The 14,836-nt window shown below is 42.4% G+C and overlaps 2 protein-coding genes across 6 annotated transcripts in view; one reads left to right on the forward strand and one right to left on the reverse strand.

The window, feature by feature from the left end:
* Positions 1-606: 606 nt before the first annotated feature.
* Positions 607-12,582, reverse strand: TRMT6 (tRNA methyltransferase 6). Of its 2 annotated transcripts, XM_002925017.4 has the most exons (11): positions 12,296-12,582; positions 8,680-8,807; positions 7,382-7,491; positions 6,741-6,832; positions 6,528-6,611; positions 6,137-6,261; positions 5,034-5,392; positions 4,561-4,646; positions 3,646-3,748; positions 3,458-3,544; positions 607-2,092 (listed from the first exon to the last, which is right to left on the reverse strand). In XM_002925017.4, the coding sequence occupies exons 1-11, from the start codon at positions 12,421-12,423 to the stop codon at positions 1,901-1,903; spliced, it is 1,494 nt and encodes a 497-aa protein (XP_002925063.1). In that variant the 5' UTR covers positions 12,424-12,582; the 3' UTR covers positions 607-1,900. The 2 variants fall into 2 exon arrangements, with proteins under 2 accessions (XP_002925063.1, XP_011230335.1); XM_011232033.3 differs by lacking the exons at positions 7,382-7,491; positions 8,680-8,807 and having other exon boundaries at positions 12,296-12,424.
* Positions 12,583-12,701: 119 nt separating this feature from the next.
* Positions 12,702-14,836, forward strand: part of MCM8 (minichromosome maintenance 8 homologous recombination repair factor) — a 40,755-nt gene continuing 38,620 nt past the window's right edge. For 3 of the 4 annotated variants that reach the window (XM_011232030.3, XM_034640349.1, XM_034640348.1), the window contains exon 1: positions 12,702-13,020. The gene's annotated coding sequence lies outside the window, so the exon portion shown is untranslated. Of the gene's footprint in view, positions 13,357-14,836 lie in introns of all 4 variants that reach the window. The other variant, XM_034640347.1, reaches the window with a different exon arrangement.

Genomic DNA, 14,836 nt, shown 5'->3' on the forward strand with positions numbered 1-14,836 from the left:
TTTCTCAAGCATGGGCTCTGGGCCAGCAGCATCACCTGGATACTTCTTAGAAACGCAAATTTTCTGCTCTACCCCAAACCTACTGAAACAGAAACTTTGAGGTGTTAAACAATCCGGGTTTAATAAGCCCTCCAGGGAATCCCGGTACTAAGTTTTCAAGGTATTGAATTAAGCATCAGTCCTCAAAGATGAAATAAATTATATTCAAGGGAAAAAAATAACAGGTTAGGTTAACTTTTGCTGCTGGTACATGAGATGAGTTCACAAGTCAACTCCAGGGGCAGCTACATGGGCACACAATGCCTTGGTAATGCAGACTTCCAGAATGAATGAAATGTGATGTGCCTTGAAAACTGGATGAATCCCAATGAGGAGAGGATTAAAACAACAGCAAAAAGCAGAGACCAGACACTACTGAATCCAGTCTGTGCACATGTGCTCTCCTTGACATAACGTGACTGGTTCTATGTGGGTGATGACTGTTTGCGAGGACATGTTCAGTGATGTGTCAATTTGGGCACGTTTTCTTATACAGATCACATGTTACATCAGCTGAAAGCCAGTGAATGTGGTGTCACTGACCCCATCATTAATGTAAATCAGACGAATTGTAATAGGAAACACTTTTATTCTTCAAAAGCAATTGTTTTAAGAAAAAGGAATCAAAACTGTACTTGTTGGTAATGACATTGACCATTATCAGGATAATACATGCTATTGGGAAAATGTAATCCCCCCCCCCAGATGCTCCTTGCTGGATGATCAGCATCTATGCTATAATGATGTGAACAGTACAAACTATAAGCATGTTTAGTGAGCAAGACAAGAGCCATGGCTTACTCTACTTTCCTTGGCCGCAGTAGATGACCAAATTTGATTATATGTTTTCAGAGCTTAGAAAGGCTAACCACCTAATCATGCCAGAGCTCAACAAACCAGCATTAATAATCACAAAAAAAGGCACTTTAAAATACATTTGACAAGGAGTGACACTAATGCAATGAGAACTGGTCTAAGCCCAGCACTAAACTTTGCCAAAGATCATATAAATAGTGCATTCTCTCTGTTTTCATACGTATATATAAATACATATATATGTGTGTGTATATACCAACAACCATAAACATATGCGTGTGTGTGTGTGCACGTGTGTATCTCCATAAGTCTCTGGGTAGGGGGAAAATCTTTGCTATTTCCTTTAATTTAATAGAACACAAAAATTCTGGTCACTTCACTTGGAACAAAGAATGAGGAGATGGGCAAATTAACACAAAAAAGTACCCTACTACACCCTTGTGTATTGACAAAAAAAAAGCAATACAATAAATACTCAGAACTTTCCTAAGTTGTCAACTATTAAAATAAAAAAATCTAGTGTTTTAAAAAAGTTTATTCCACTGGAGGGAACAGGGAGGGTATTTTTGGTACTGTAAATCTCATACACTCACACATCCATATTGCTTAGGTTGAAGAGAGTGGAATGAACACAAGAAATTGCTTCCACGAATTCTTTCTTTCAGTACCCAAGTTTTAGGTATGTTGTGTTATTCCACTTAGCTTAACATACAAAGTCTTGTATAAATATATTTTTAGGATGTCTAAATTCTCAAGATATTTTCACAGAGTACTAAAAGTACTTAGAGGATTTTTGTGAAATAAACAGAATTGGCCATATATACCAGTCCACTGCATACACCCCAGGCTTGGGTATTTGGGCTCGATGTTTTGACAGACCAAATTTATCTGTGCCAGAGGTGGACAAAAGGCTTACTCGTCCTTCCCAGGAACAAGTGTATAGACTTACTTTTAGAAGATGAGAAAACAATTAGTAACGGCATTTAAAGTTTAATTACTAACTGTATAATGCCTGAGGACAAAAATCAGAGCAATGTTTGAAAGGTTAAGAGTCAGACTCCGGGCATTTCCGTTTTTTGGCTGCTGGCTCTTCCGTCTTGTGTGATTCTAAAGTGCTTGCGTTGGATTTGAGACTGGGGTCTGCTTTAAGGTTATCCATGGCAACAGTGAAGCCTGAGAGAAGGTACCCCCCACCTCCACTCATCAGTAGTTTGGGATGACTTCGATCTGGCAAAACCTAATCAAGACAGAAAGACATTCACGTTTTCCTAAGCAGATAAAGCAGATAACAACACACATTCCAGAAATCAGAATTTAAACGACAGATATTCTCTTGAAGATTTAATCGGACCAATTCCTAAAGAGTTCCTTCCTTCACAAGATAGTGCAGATAAAAGAGTAGAAACTGGTTTAAATGATTTTCTTCTGAAAAATAAAACTGAAGCTGCTGCTCTCAAACCTGAGGCAAGCTTCCCTTGGCAAACAAGCAAATGTTTGTGTCGTATGCTGGGCCTGTGCATAGCTTTCTTCCTGTCGGCTCCAGGAAGCTTCACGGCCAAGAGTGAAGCTTGGGTCCACCGGAAAGTAGCTACTGGACACATATCCAGAGCCTTCCTTCCCTGATACCTTGTTAACTCTGACAAAATCTCTCCTCTGCTGTTACCACAGCTCAAGAAGATGACTGCCATGAAGGGCAGGGTCCGCTCAGGGCTTTGAGTATCCTGGATTAAGGTAGTACGATGTCTGAGCAGCAGGGGAGGGCCTGTGGTGGCCGTGGAGGTGCTCACTCAGATCTCCCTTCAACAGGGAACTAACTGGCTGTGAGGAGTTCGGGCAGCAGAAAGCCTCTAACTGCTGCTCCTTTGGGATCCTCCACAGCATTCACACCCAGGGAAGCCATGGGCTACTCCAAGTTGATTACTGAGCACGGGTACCCAGGACGGCAACATTTCTGCCCAATACAGGGCTCCTTTAATGGGCAACCTTTGCTCTGGGGTTCCCCATCATCCTGGCTGAGACTTCCTGAAGGAAGCGCTGCAGGCTCGTCCTCCCATCTTCCTTTCTCTCCCTTCTTTTGCAGCAATCAGACCTCCACCATGGTCTGAGGGCTTTCCCATCTGATCCTGTTCCCTCTCTCCCTCGTCCTTCAGAGGCATCTTCCCCAATAAATCCCTTACACTTCTAATTCCATCTTGGCGTATGCCTTCGAGAGGACCTGAACTGACATGGGGCCCACCAGTAAATCCTGCAAACCTACTGCAAACACATCCCAGCAGAGAGGGGAGAGTCACTTTCTTGTTGGCCTAGGGATTTTGCTATTATCAGTCATTCCCTCCACAGTGATCTTGAGGCCTTGGAGAAACATGAACCACAACTGTTTGCATTTTAAATGCCTCTGGGTTGGAGTTACAGAATAATAGACCCTGACATGAAAGGAAGAAAAAGGGTCAGGAAAAGCCAGGGCACTTTGAGTTATAGGCAGGAGATTCTTTCATCTCTGTAGACAGAAACAGGGGCATTTATTTAACAACTTCTGGCACTACCGCAGAGAGCCAATGACTCAGGAGAGCAGCTCCCTGGAACCAGCTGGAAGAACACGTACCTGGTAATTCCTGAGCCAGGTTTCAGACAGCCTGAGGTTGATGACCCCTCCTCTTTCCCGCAGTTTTGTGTAGCATTCCAAAAGAGGCTAAAGGCATAAACAAATTCTGTAAGAATGCCTTCGAGGGCTGCGATTTGAGTATTAACACGAAGATGCAAGAACTCCCGTCCCTTCCATTTCAGCATTACCTCTTTATACTGACAGTAGACCACAAACGGCCTTGAAGGGGCCACGAAGTCCAGCAAAGACAGCAGGAGTGGAGTGGGATGGAAACGACTAGCTACAATTAAACTGCAAGGAAAACATCAGACAAATTATTTCTCTACTCGCAAAGTAGAGCATAGATTTTAAAATGCACTTAAACTGGTCATCTATTGGGGCGCCTGGGTGGCTCAGTCAATTGAGCCTCTGCCTTTGGCTCAGGTCATGATCCCACGGTCCTGGGACTGAGCCCTGTGTTGGGCTTCCTGCTCTGCGGGGAGCCTGCTTCTCCCTCTTCCTCTGCTGCTCCCTCTGCTTGTAGTTTCTCTCTCTCTAATAAATAAAATCTTTTTTAAAAATGACCAGCTATTCATTTGTCATAACTCGCACAAGGAAGAGCTTTAAATATAACATTCTACAAACCACCCCCCCCAAAAAAAATCATGAGCTACTATTTTCTAAGAAACACAAAATGAATGAAAAGCTCTTGGTGCTTGGCAACTTAGCATTTGATGACATTCTTGATTTGAAAAAAAAATCTCTGGAAACAAATCCAACATTGTAATTCTGGCTTTGCAGATACCAGAATCTACGTCTGTCAGGTTTTCCTTAGCCTTTACCATTGGCCAACATCACATCAATTTGAATGGCCCACCACCTGCATGTAGCAGGACCACACAGACTCATCTGATACACTGTCAATGGAGACATTTCAAATTTATTCTAAAACTCTGAAACCAGCACAATTTCCCACCTCCACCAGATACAGCCTCCTTTAAAAACCCAAGATAGAATCATCATCTCTGCTCCCACTGTAATCAAAGCAGACACACAGAGAATTCTAATCTGTTAGAAGCAAAGCCCACGAGCACCCAGATATCTGCATTCCTTCATCAACGCACCCATCTGAGTTTCTTTCACTCAGCAGAGCAGCAGCCTCTAAATGTCTTTTCCTTTGCTCTTCTTGTCTCCTCTGCTTTTCCTGAATCTTCAAGAAGAAAAAGAAGAAACTAATGTACTGAGGTCATTCAGTCAGGTTTATGGAAGTGCTGGTCTGTCAAGACATTTCAACAGTATTCTCAACTTGGACTAGAGCAGCAGTAGGTCATTCGTGAGGAAGTTGAAAACAAACAAACCTGCTTGTTATAGAACCATCAGTAAGCTACCTATACAACACTTCTGGATCCTAAAGCTCCACTCCAAAGAACGCATCACATATGTGTGTACACCCACACACGCATTTTCTCCGTCTGTTTTGGTATTTATTATCTTGGGCCCTGATGCTCCAAAGCCAAACCGAACCTCAGTGCTTAGATGAAGTTAACTGAAACTCTGAGGGGAATACTGTGAAGGCAGGGGGACTCTTAACACTTACATAATCCTTTTTGCTTCCTCTCTCTTTAGGCTCCTTATATTCTGGCTCCTGAGAGACGATTTCCATTGTTTCCTGTTCCGGTGGGTGATGGCTCTCTTGGGCTTCTGCCATGCTGTCTTCAGTCTCCTGTTCCGAAGTCTGTTTTTCCTCCAGGGTGCCATTACTTTCTTCAACTGAAGCACTGTCTTTAGGCTCTGAAGATAACATCTCCGCAGAAAATGTTCCATTTAGGAGACTGTCTACTTTGTTGAGTGGGAATTCATAAAGACCACTGAGGAAAGATTTGGGAAATCCAAAACATGCTGTTGCTGCCCGAACAGGTCCACCTCCAGGGTACAGCTGAATAATGGAACCAAAACCTGAAGAGATTAAAAAAATAAGTATCTGCTCAATGGAGGGGATTCCAGACTCAGCAAACCCCCAGGGTCCTCCACAGTAAGAAGACTGAAGATCTCTACTCTTTTCAGGGGCTGCAGGATGATGCAGCTTCCCTGGCGGTCTGTTCAGTCTGTGAATATTCCCAGTGAAGGAAATATAATTCCAAAACACATGAACCTCCATGTGATACTACAGTAAAACCCTGTGATCCTGCAAATTTGGGTGTCACATGATTGGTGACTGGCTCTCAGTACAGTCATTCCCAGTCCAATCCTCAATCAGGGCAGTTAGAAGTTCTTAGCTGCCACAGGGTTAGAGACAGGGCAGGCAAACTGGGCTGTGTTGTGTTCCTCTAAGACAAAATATACCCCTCGTAGTCTTCTCATCCAATCCCTTCTATTTAGGCCAATAAAATGGGCACCAGCTACCCAAGAATTTACTGAAATCACTGTCCTGGAGGTTGAGGCCGGCCAAAGGCTTCAGAAACATCCCCACTGATACTGAAGCTGGAAAGGGCAACTGCCATCCAGGGGCACCGACACAGCACTGGCTGGGAGATGTGGATTCTGCAGGAAGGTCCCAGGGACTGGGGCGGTACAGGCCCACCCAAGCCATTTCGTGAATCTCACAGTAACTAAGCTTCACTTTCTGTGCGTTTGAGTTTTTAAGCCCTTCTACTCACATCATGGTGGTGCTTTAATGAACCTAAAAATGTTAAATCTTACCTCCCATCCGTTCCATTATTGCACCCAGCACCAAGCCTGCACAGGTTTCCATTACAATCATTTTATTGCCAGCACGGACATTTCCCAACGTCAACATCTGGGCTAGTGTATCATACCTCATGTGGCTAAGGAAAAAAGAATGATTCATTTACTTTTAGCTAAGCAGAGCCAGCTATTTTAATCATCATTTTTTAAGTTTTGTTTATTTCATAAAAATTATGTTGATAAGACTACAGACTGTTTTGGAAGCAACAGTAAAAAGAACTTACAATTCATGAGGTAGGAGGACACTTTATGCAGGTGAGCAAGTTTTTCATTTTACTTAAAATCATGACTTTTCTTAAAGATATATTTTCCCCCAAATATACTTTTGAAAGGAAACAAAGCGTACTTAATTTTTCCAGGTTCTCTTGCATAATACATAATTGAAAGAATGCGGGTGGATGGCTTCACAACAGTAATGATGGCTTCATACCTGGGGGGAGAAAAAAGAAGACACCAGTTTTTAAAAACTGGCTTAAAAATATTTTATTTTTAATAATATACATTTTATAAATCTATGAAGATTTCATACTTCAATCCTTTTCGAACAAAATCCACTTACTTCTTTTTCTTCTTTTTTATATATTTATCTTGAGCAAATTCTGTCTTGTCCCGGAATGTTGTACTATTTTCAATTAACTGCTGAACTATTTCCTATAAGAAAAGGAGGAAGCAGATTTCCTGAAACTTTATTTCCACTGAAATAACTTCAAAGGTTTCTTACCCTAGAATGTATCCAAAGGTCTGATTTTCCAGTTCCTTTTCCACAGAAGTCCAAATGAATAAACTGCATTTTTTTTTCAATCTAGAACTTGTATTAAAATACAAGTACTTTGTAACTGCACTTAAGACGGTAAAAACAAACAAACAGAGATACATAATAAAGGGAGAAGGAATGTAAAGGAAACTGTCCTTCCTGAAGACACTGGCTGAAAACATTACTGAAAACGAACCAAGTTAAGCTCTGATACGCAGTAAGTTATTAAATTCTCTTTTGCTAATAATATCAGTAATATCACTCACTTACATTCCTGCATATAAGAAATGAAATCTTTGATATACTGAATGGCATGTACCATGTCAAGCTATTTCTAAGGGAAAAACAGTATTTTTACATTTCACCTTAAGTAAATCCTGCTTTAAAATCCAAGCAATTTCCTCAATACCAAACAAAAACAAAACACAACATCCTTTGAATATTACCTCTCCTTTAATGCCTTTGTCCTTTAAGGCTTTTATGTCATCTTGAGTAAGTTTCTGAGATTTCCCATCATCAATTATATTTCGATTATCAGTGCCTGCTTCTTTGGTCTCTAAGGAAGGAAATTGCTTCATGACATTTATGATCTGAAGTTACGTAAAATCTTTCTTCTTCTAAGTTCATGTCCACATCCAGCCCATCTTGTATATGCTCTGGCCCCTGGTGACCTTTTCCGACCTCATTTCTTGGCCCCTGTGCTTCAGCCACACTGCCCTTCTGACCTTAAACACACCAAGCACAGACTCACTGCAGGCTTTGGCACCTGCTGCTCCCTCCACTGGGGAGTGTCTTCATGACAGAGCTCTAGGTCCTTTCCATCCCTCAGGGCTGAGCTCATATCTCAGCCATGTCTCACCCAATCAGCCTCCAGTAAACCTCCCTGCTTTACCATCTTCGCAGCACACATCACCATCCGCAAGTGTGTTGTCTGCTTGTCTACTTATTCTTGGTGTTCCCCACTGCTCGCTACACTTTATGAGACGATTTAGACAGTGCCTAATCATGCCTGGCACATATCTGGTGCTCAATAAAAATATGGATGTTAGTTTAAAAGTATTTAATTAACTGGTTTGAACCAAAACTTCAATAGTATTTTAGTTATTTGATTTTTTAAATTATTTTTTTTTATTAATAAAGTATTTTAGGTACATTTACTTTAACAAATATTGAAATATTTAATTTTAATTAACAATAACTAAAATTATGGGGCCTTTGCTACAGGCAAGGCACTGTTAAGAACTTTGTATGTGTTATGTGACTGAACACTGGCTACAGCCTAGGCATTATGGCTCCATTTTACAGATGGAGATATAAAGACCTACAGAAACCAAGTAGCCTGCCTAAGGTTACAAGGCAAGTGATGAAACTGGAACTTAAACCTCGTCAGTTAAATTGGAAGCCAGACTCTTAACTCTACCTGACATGCTAACTGCCGGCAGCTGTTATGTAACTTCGGGGCACTGAAAGGACTCTACCTGCTCTTACACTGAAGTAGCAAGGATTCTTCTAGGATTAAATACTTGGCCCAAAGTCAGAAAGCCAGTTAATGATGGGCTGGAGCCAGAATCCAGGTACCCAAAGCCAAAGGCAGACCTCGCTTTATTCCACCAAGCTACAGTTCTTAGATTGTAAGTTTAAATTTCTTTGGGGATAGCCTGAGTTAGCATTTTAGAATTGGGCTCGACAGGTTTCTGACTAGCCAGCTCAAGAGCACCTATTTCATATACCCAAAGTAGTGCACCTGAAGTAGGCTCTTCCTTCTTCTTCTTAGGCTGAAGACTTCCTCCATTGGTCACTTCAAATGTGGTTCCATAACTATGGCCAATGACGTTATCCAGATAGAACCACTGTTTTTCAAAAGTTACTTTTCTGGGGAAGAAAATGCAATTAGCTGAATCTCATTTGCATTCAGTATAGAAAAGAGAGGCTCAATCAAGTTTATTTCAAAACTGGTCTCCATAAAGAATGATGAGCAGCATTACCTCTGAACATAAGCTGACAAATGAACTAGAGAGAACCGGGTTGGGGCAGAGACATAACATTAGTAAGAACCTACAAAAACACTGAATTTGGAAGGAGAAACAAGGACAGAAGACGTTCCTTTTCTGAGGCATTGATCTGACTCCAATTGGCACTGACAGGACGTTGAGACTCATAGCTTTGTGGATTTCCTGTATAGCATTAAGTGTTACCAAGGCTGCCAGGCCACTGGACACACACTGTCACACCCCTTGCAACTCTTACTAGAAACTCTCAAAACTGAACTAGTGAGATGACAGGGATTTAACAAACTCTCTGGTCTAACTGGCTATCTTCTTAAAAAATTATCTTAGTAAAAACAGGGTTGCCTGGCTAGCTCAGTCAGTAGAGAATGAGATTTTTGATCTCAGGGTTGTGAGTTTAGCCCCACACTGGGTGTGGAGCCTACTTAATAAACAAACAAATAAACAAGTAAAATTATCTGGTAAAGACAAATTATATTTAGAAAATAAACATTATTGACAATCTATACATTTGGAAATGGTGCTTAACGCTGACAATGCTCTACTGAGGATCAGGCAACTTCAGCTTTCCTCATTACCTGGATTTTTATCCTATTACCACTTAAAAGGAAAATCCCACAAAACCAGGAAAAAAAAATTTTTTCCCCCAAAAAAGAAAACTAATACCCACTGAGTGTTGACAAGTGGCTAGGCAGTATGTGCCAGTGTATTTCATACTTCTTTATTTAATTCTCACAGTAACCCTAGGACACAGCTCCTTCCAGATGAGCAATCTGAGGCTTAGGGAAAAGTACCTTGTCCAAGATTCACAGTTACAAAGTGGGAGCTGGGATTAAAATCCAGGTCTGCCTGACCCCAAAGCCTGGTTCCTTCCACTATATCACACAGTCTGCTCCAGAAAAGACTAATGGATCTCAAGAAGCCCCGCTAGTTTTAGGACACTGCCCATGTCCACAGAATTCGGAATCCTGGAAGACACATACTGGTTAATTTTGTTTGTGCCCCACCCACACCTTCTTTTCCTTTCTCTGTGCCCTAGGAGTCTGACTATGACAGATGCATAGACCACATCACCCAGACTCCCTTGCCAAAAGTTTCCCACCGCTGCTAGACCCTGGGTGCATCACCATTCTCTGTTGGTTCTCCAAACCTTGCCACGCCACTGTATGTGTATGTGTCACATCTTCTTTAAATCTCCTCACTTGAATCATGAGTGAACTCCTGTGAGATCCTAAGTGATCCAGATAGGGTCAATTCTTATTCTTTGCTAGGTGCCCAGTTTCTATAACATAACAGAGCATAATAGACTCTCAAAATATTTGCTGACATAAATTCAGTCAATCCAGTTGAAACTCAGTTTAGCCCAGATGTGTACCCCATACTCTCATCCCTTGAGCACCCTAGTACTAATGAAACACTGAGTCTGAGCTAGGTTGGGTTTACCCTTCTGGCAAGTGGTCTCATATGCAAAGAAGGGTGGGTCACTCAAACTGATGCGTGACAAGAGGTCACTACCCCAGTCAGGAAAGTGGGACCCAGTCAGAAGAATGTGGTGCCTTGTCTTCGCTAAGAAGGAGTGGGATTTGCAGAGTCTCCTTCCCAATGAGTCAGATTGCTTCTGCCCAACCAGATGTGTACAGATCCAAAGAAGAGTGAAGGGAGAGTCTGCCCTGGGATGTAGATGAGTTCAGAGGGTCACTTACTAAATAAAATGGAAACTAATGCACTGGCTTCTGCCAAGAAAAGTAATGAAAAGTGTTTCCAAATAAAGGTGTCTATAGAGTGCTTACAGAGTACTTTTTAGAAATGAAGATGTTACTATCTGCCTTGTTGGTAATGAAAAAGCTCTTGTCTAAAAAAGCACAGTAACAACCACACTCAAACAACCACATGTTAAAATCAGGCAACTTAAACGTATGAGAAAGAAAAGAAAGAAAAACCAAAATTTCACCTGCATGGTCATTATACAGCTGTATAAACTTTGGTATCGTTTCATCAAACTTACAAGGACTTTGCTGCACTGCTATACTTCAATTAGAAAGTTTAAATAATTAGTACTGGCTCTTCCCAAAAATTATATGCTTGAAGGCTGGTCCATATTTCTATTCAGAAATTCCAAAGAGAAAATGGTGCAGGTATTATACTTATGACTAAAGGAAACTCCCCCCCCCCCATTTCTTTGTCTTTACTAAATTGATTCTTATGCAGTAAGACTTGGCTGTCACCAGCATAGTGTTTTGGGGACTGTTATTTGACTATTTTCTAATGACACCTGTTTCACTTTAAATACCAGTCAACAGTTTGATTCACACAGGAGTAAAATAATTCATCTCATGTGTGCACTTAGAAACTCCAAATCTACCACTACCTAGCCTATGGTCTGCAGAAAGCTGTTCTTACACAGAACTCAACTTACTTCACTGTCAAAAGTATTATAATAACCTAACTCAAAAAGAAAGCTTGGCTGTACTTTTCAGATAATTAACTGAAATATCTCAATATATTTTCAACATTAATGAACTGTTGGGGTTTAACAACCTCACCACCCCTGCCAAGAAGCTACCAAAAATTCCCACTTCTCTAATATTAAAACAGAGTTGTAACTAATCACCGGGTTCACAAATCAAGCCTAATTTCAAAAGTTTTGAGACCTCGAGCAAACTGCTTTTGGGGAATTTAACTTTCCTAGACCTGGCATCCCTTCCTGTAAAGTGAGGGAACCCTAGAGTGATCCTACGTGCTATGAGAAGTTGTTCTCCAACATTATTAGGTGCAGACAGTTTGGACAGAGAGAAGAGCCCGAGGGACAGAAAAGGTCAGAGAGGTTTCATTTTTGTGGGATTGATCCTGCTGAGGGAACAAGGAGAAAGGATGGTCTGTGGGGAAAAGGCAGGAGAGGGGAGGACCCTGAGAGGCAAGGATATCAGATGATTGATGGGTTCTGTGAGATAACAGGAGAGAACATCTCAGGGACCTAGAAGAACCCGAGGACAGAAGGAAAGGTAAGCGCTGGGAGGGGGGAGGGCACCTGAGCACCCAAGGGGCAAGAATGGGAAAGGGACCCTGTGGAAAGATCGAGAGGAATGTTGAAGGCAGAAGGCCAGGTTTGAAACCATGGAAAGGGCAGTCTGCAGGAAGACAGGAGTGATAGGTGAGACCCCGAGGGCTGAGAATGGGACGTTGGGGGAAAAGGCCTCTGTGGGAAGACCAAAAGGAAATAACGAAAGAGGAGGCTGGGGGATCCGCAGAATCAAGAATGGGACCCTGGTCGAAGGGGCTCTTTGAGAAGACCTGAGGGGAAGGGGTTTCGAGAAAATGGGGACGGGGACCCCTACGGCCAGCGACCTGACTTACTTTCTCCGCTGGACTTGCACTGCTTTGAACACATCTTCCCGTTTCAGCACCACAAAGTCGCCGTCGCGGATGCGGTGGTCCCCGGGATGCGGTGGCTGTGGGCCCGGCAGCTCTTCTGAGCCCTCCATGGAGTTCAGCCGGTCTCCCCGCTCTGCAGCGTCTCTCCTGCCACCCTCACCCCGCCCCTCGTCCTCCGCTGTTGCCGCGGCCAGCCTCACTACCACAAGCCAAGTGGACGCAGAACCCTCCAACCGGGACCGCCCCCACGTGCTGAGCGCCGCTTCCGCTTTCCGGTCGGAACCTCGGACAGCTTCCGGCAGCCCCGCAGCTTCCGCCTGGCCGAACTCCTTGATTGGCCGCACTCTGTTCCGCCCCTCTCGTCTCGCCCCTCCTTGGACGGAATTTGCGTCACAGACGCGCCAAAAAAGAATTTGGAAGCAGACGACCTCAGCTTGAGTAGCTAAACATCTTCCCGCGAGCCTGCGAGGTGTCGGAGGAAACAGGTCCCCGACCTGTTCCAACAGATGAGACTTGGCCCCGGCGCGAGGACGTCAGGAGGACTGCGACCGAAGGGACTTTGGCAGGAGTCACCTGAGGAGCTCGGACCTCAATCTCTTCTTGGCCCCGCCGATCTCCTTCCACCCCTCTCCGGGAATAGGGGAGACCCGGGCGGGGCGCACCTGCTGCCAGCTGAGAACGGAGATAGCTTTGGGACCTCTTTGCAAGTAAGAACAGCTTGAGGAGACCTAAGTGAAGCAGCGTATTTAACGAAGCACAGCAGACCCCCGGGTGGCTCCTTATACCCAGTTCTGCGGTCCTATTTCTTGCGTTTGTGTTGGAATTTTTACTAGTTATTCTCACTATGTTCTCTCATTTGGGGAAGATATGGCATGTAGCGTTCTCGAAGCAGCAATTCATCTTGGGAGTCTGAAGACGGACTCAGGACTGCCACCAAACAACTTGAATCTTGATGCATTTCTCTGGGCTTCAGTTTCCTCACTTACGATGTGGTCTAGACGGTTATAAGTTTTATCTTGTCCTAACACCGCGAACTTGTTTGGGTATTAACTTATTTATTAGTTAAATCCTTTCAGACAGATTGGGATACGGTCTTCTGGGAAAAATTGCACTACAGTGTACGGATATATTCTTTATTTCTTTTTATCCTTAGGATATGAACTATTTTTAAAAATAAGCTTTGTTTTTTTAAGAATGGTTTTAGGTTTCAGAAAAATGGCACAGAAATTGCAGAGTTCCCTTATGTTTTCTCTTCCCTCCCCTCAGCCCGGTTTCCCCTTGTTAACACCCTGCAATAGTGTGCTACATTTGTTGCAATTAATGGACCAATATTGATGAGTTACTAATAGCTAAACTTCAGAGTTTATGTTAGGGTTCAGTCTTTCTGTAGTACAATTCCATGGCTTTGACAGATGCATATCATATATCCACCACTACAATACCATACCGAATCATTTCACTGACCTAAAAATGCCCTGTGCTCCACCTATACGAATTATTTTAAAACCCATTTTATAGGTCACTTATATTTTGAATATTTGATACTTAGAACTATCTTTGAGTTAAAAAAAAAATGAGTATCTTGGGGCGCCTGGGTGGTACGGCGGTTAAGCGCCTGCCTTCGGCTCAGGGCGTGATCCCGGCGTTATGGGATCGAGCCCCATATCAGGCTCCTCCGCTATGAGCCTGCTTCTTCCTCTCCCACTCCCCTGCTTGTGTTCCCTCTCTCGCTGGCTGTCTCTGTCAAATAAATAAATAAAATCTTTAAAAAAAAATGAGTATCTTGCTATGTACAAAACAAAAAATGTGAAGAGATATTCAGCGAAAAAAAGATAACGTTAACAAATATGAATATATTTTAAAAACTATCTAAAAACTAAATTAATCTAGTCAGTATTGACCTAGAAATGATCTTTCTTCTATTGTCTTTTTAAGAAGTTGTTAAGTCTCGGAAAATTAACTTCTTTCCTATTTAACACCTACAGAGAAGAAAGATTGAAATTTGTACGTACCCTGTCCCACTCCTGTGCTTCCCCAAAAAGGTCTATATTAGCTGCCTATGTAAGAATATCCTTGTGTTTCTGATAAAAGTGGATATGACATGCAGGATTGACTGTATATAAGGGGCTATGATGATTCATTCCTAGTGTCAGTCAGGATTATGTTCAGCCAGCGCTGCTCTTTTATAAGTCTAAAACACTACAAACAAGTCATCTCAGAGTTAATTACTTGTCTTATTTTCATTTCTGTAGTAGGAGCTCCTTGCAAACAGGTACAGTACTTTATTTTTATCCCATGAGCATTCAGTATACTTGGTGAAACACAATGGGTATACCTTAAAAAGAGATGGGACCATTTGCAATGACCTGGATAGAGCTAGAGAGTATAATGCTAAGCAAAATGAGTCAATCAGAGAAAGACAAATACCATATGATTTCACTCATATGCAATTTAAGAAACAAACGAGCAAAAGGGGGAAAAAAACAAACCAAGAAACAGACTCATATTAATTTTTTTAAAGAT

Source organism: Ailuropoda melanoleuca, chromosome 13, assembly GCF_002007445.2.
Source record: "Ailuropoda melanoleuca isolate Jingjing chromosome 13, ASM200744v2, whole genome shotgun sequence".
Taxonomy (NCBI): Eukaryota; Metazoa; Chordata; class Mammalia; order Carnivora; family Ursidae; genus Ailuropoda; species Ailuropoda melanoleuca.

Coding starts and splice junctions, on each gene's coding strand:
- TRMT6 (XM_002925017.4), bottom strand. CDS start 12,423: ATGGAGGGCTCAGAAGAGCTGCCGGGCCCACAGCCACCGCATCCCGGG. Junction 6,612..6,740: donor ATAAAAAAGAAGAAAAAGAA/GTAAGTGGATTT, acceptor TTCTCCCCCCAG/GTATGAAGCCATCATTACTG. Junction 3,749..4,560: donor AGTGAAAGAAACTCAGATGG/GTGCGTTGATGA, acceptor TTTTCCTTGCAG/TTTAATTGTAGCTAGTCGTT.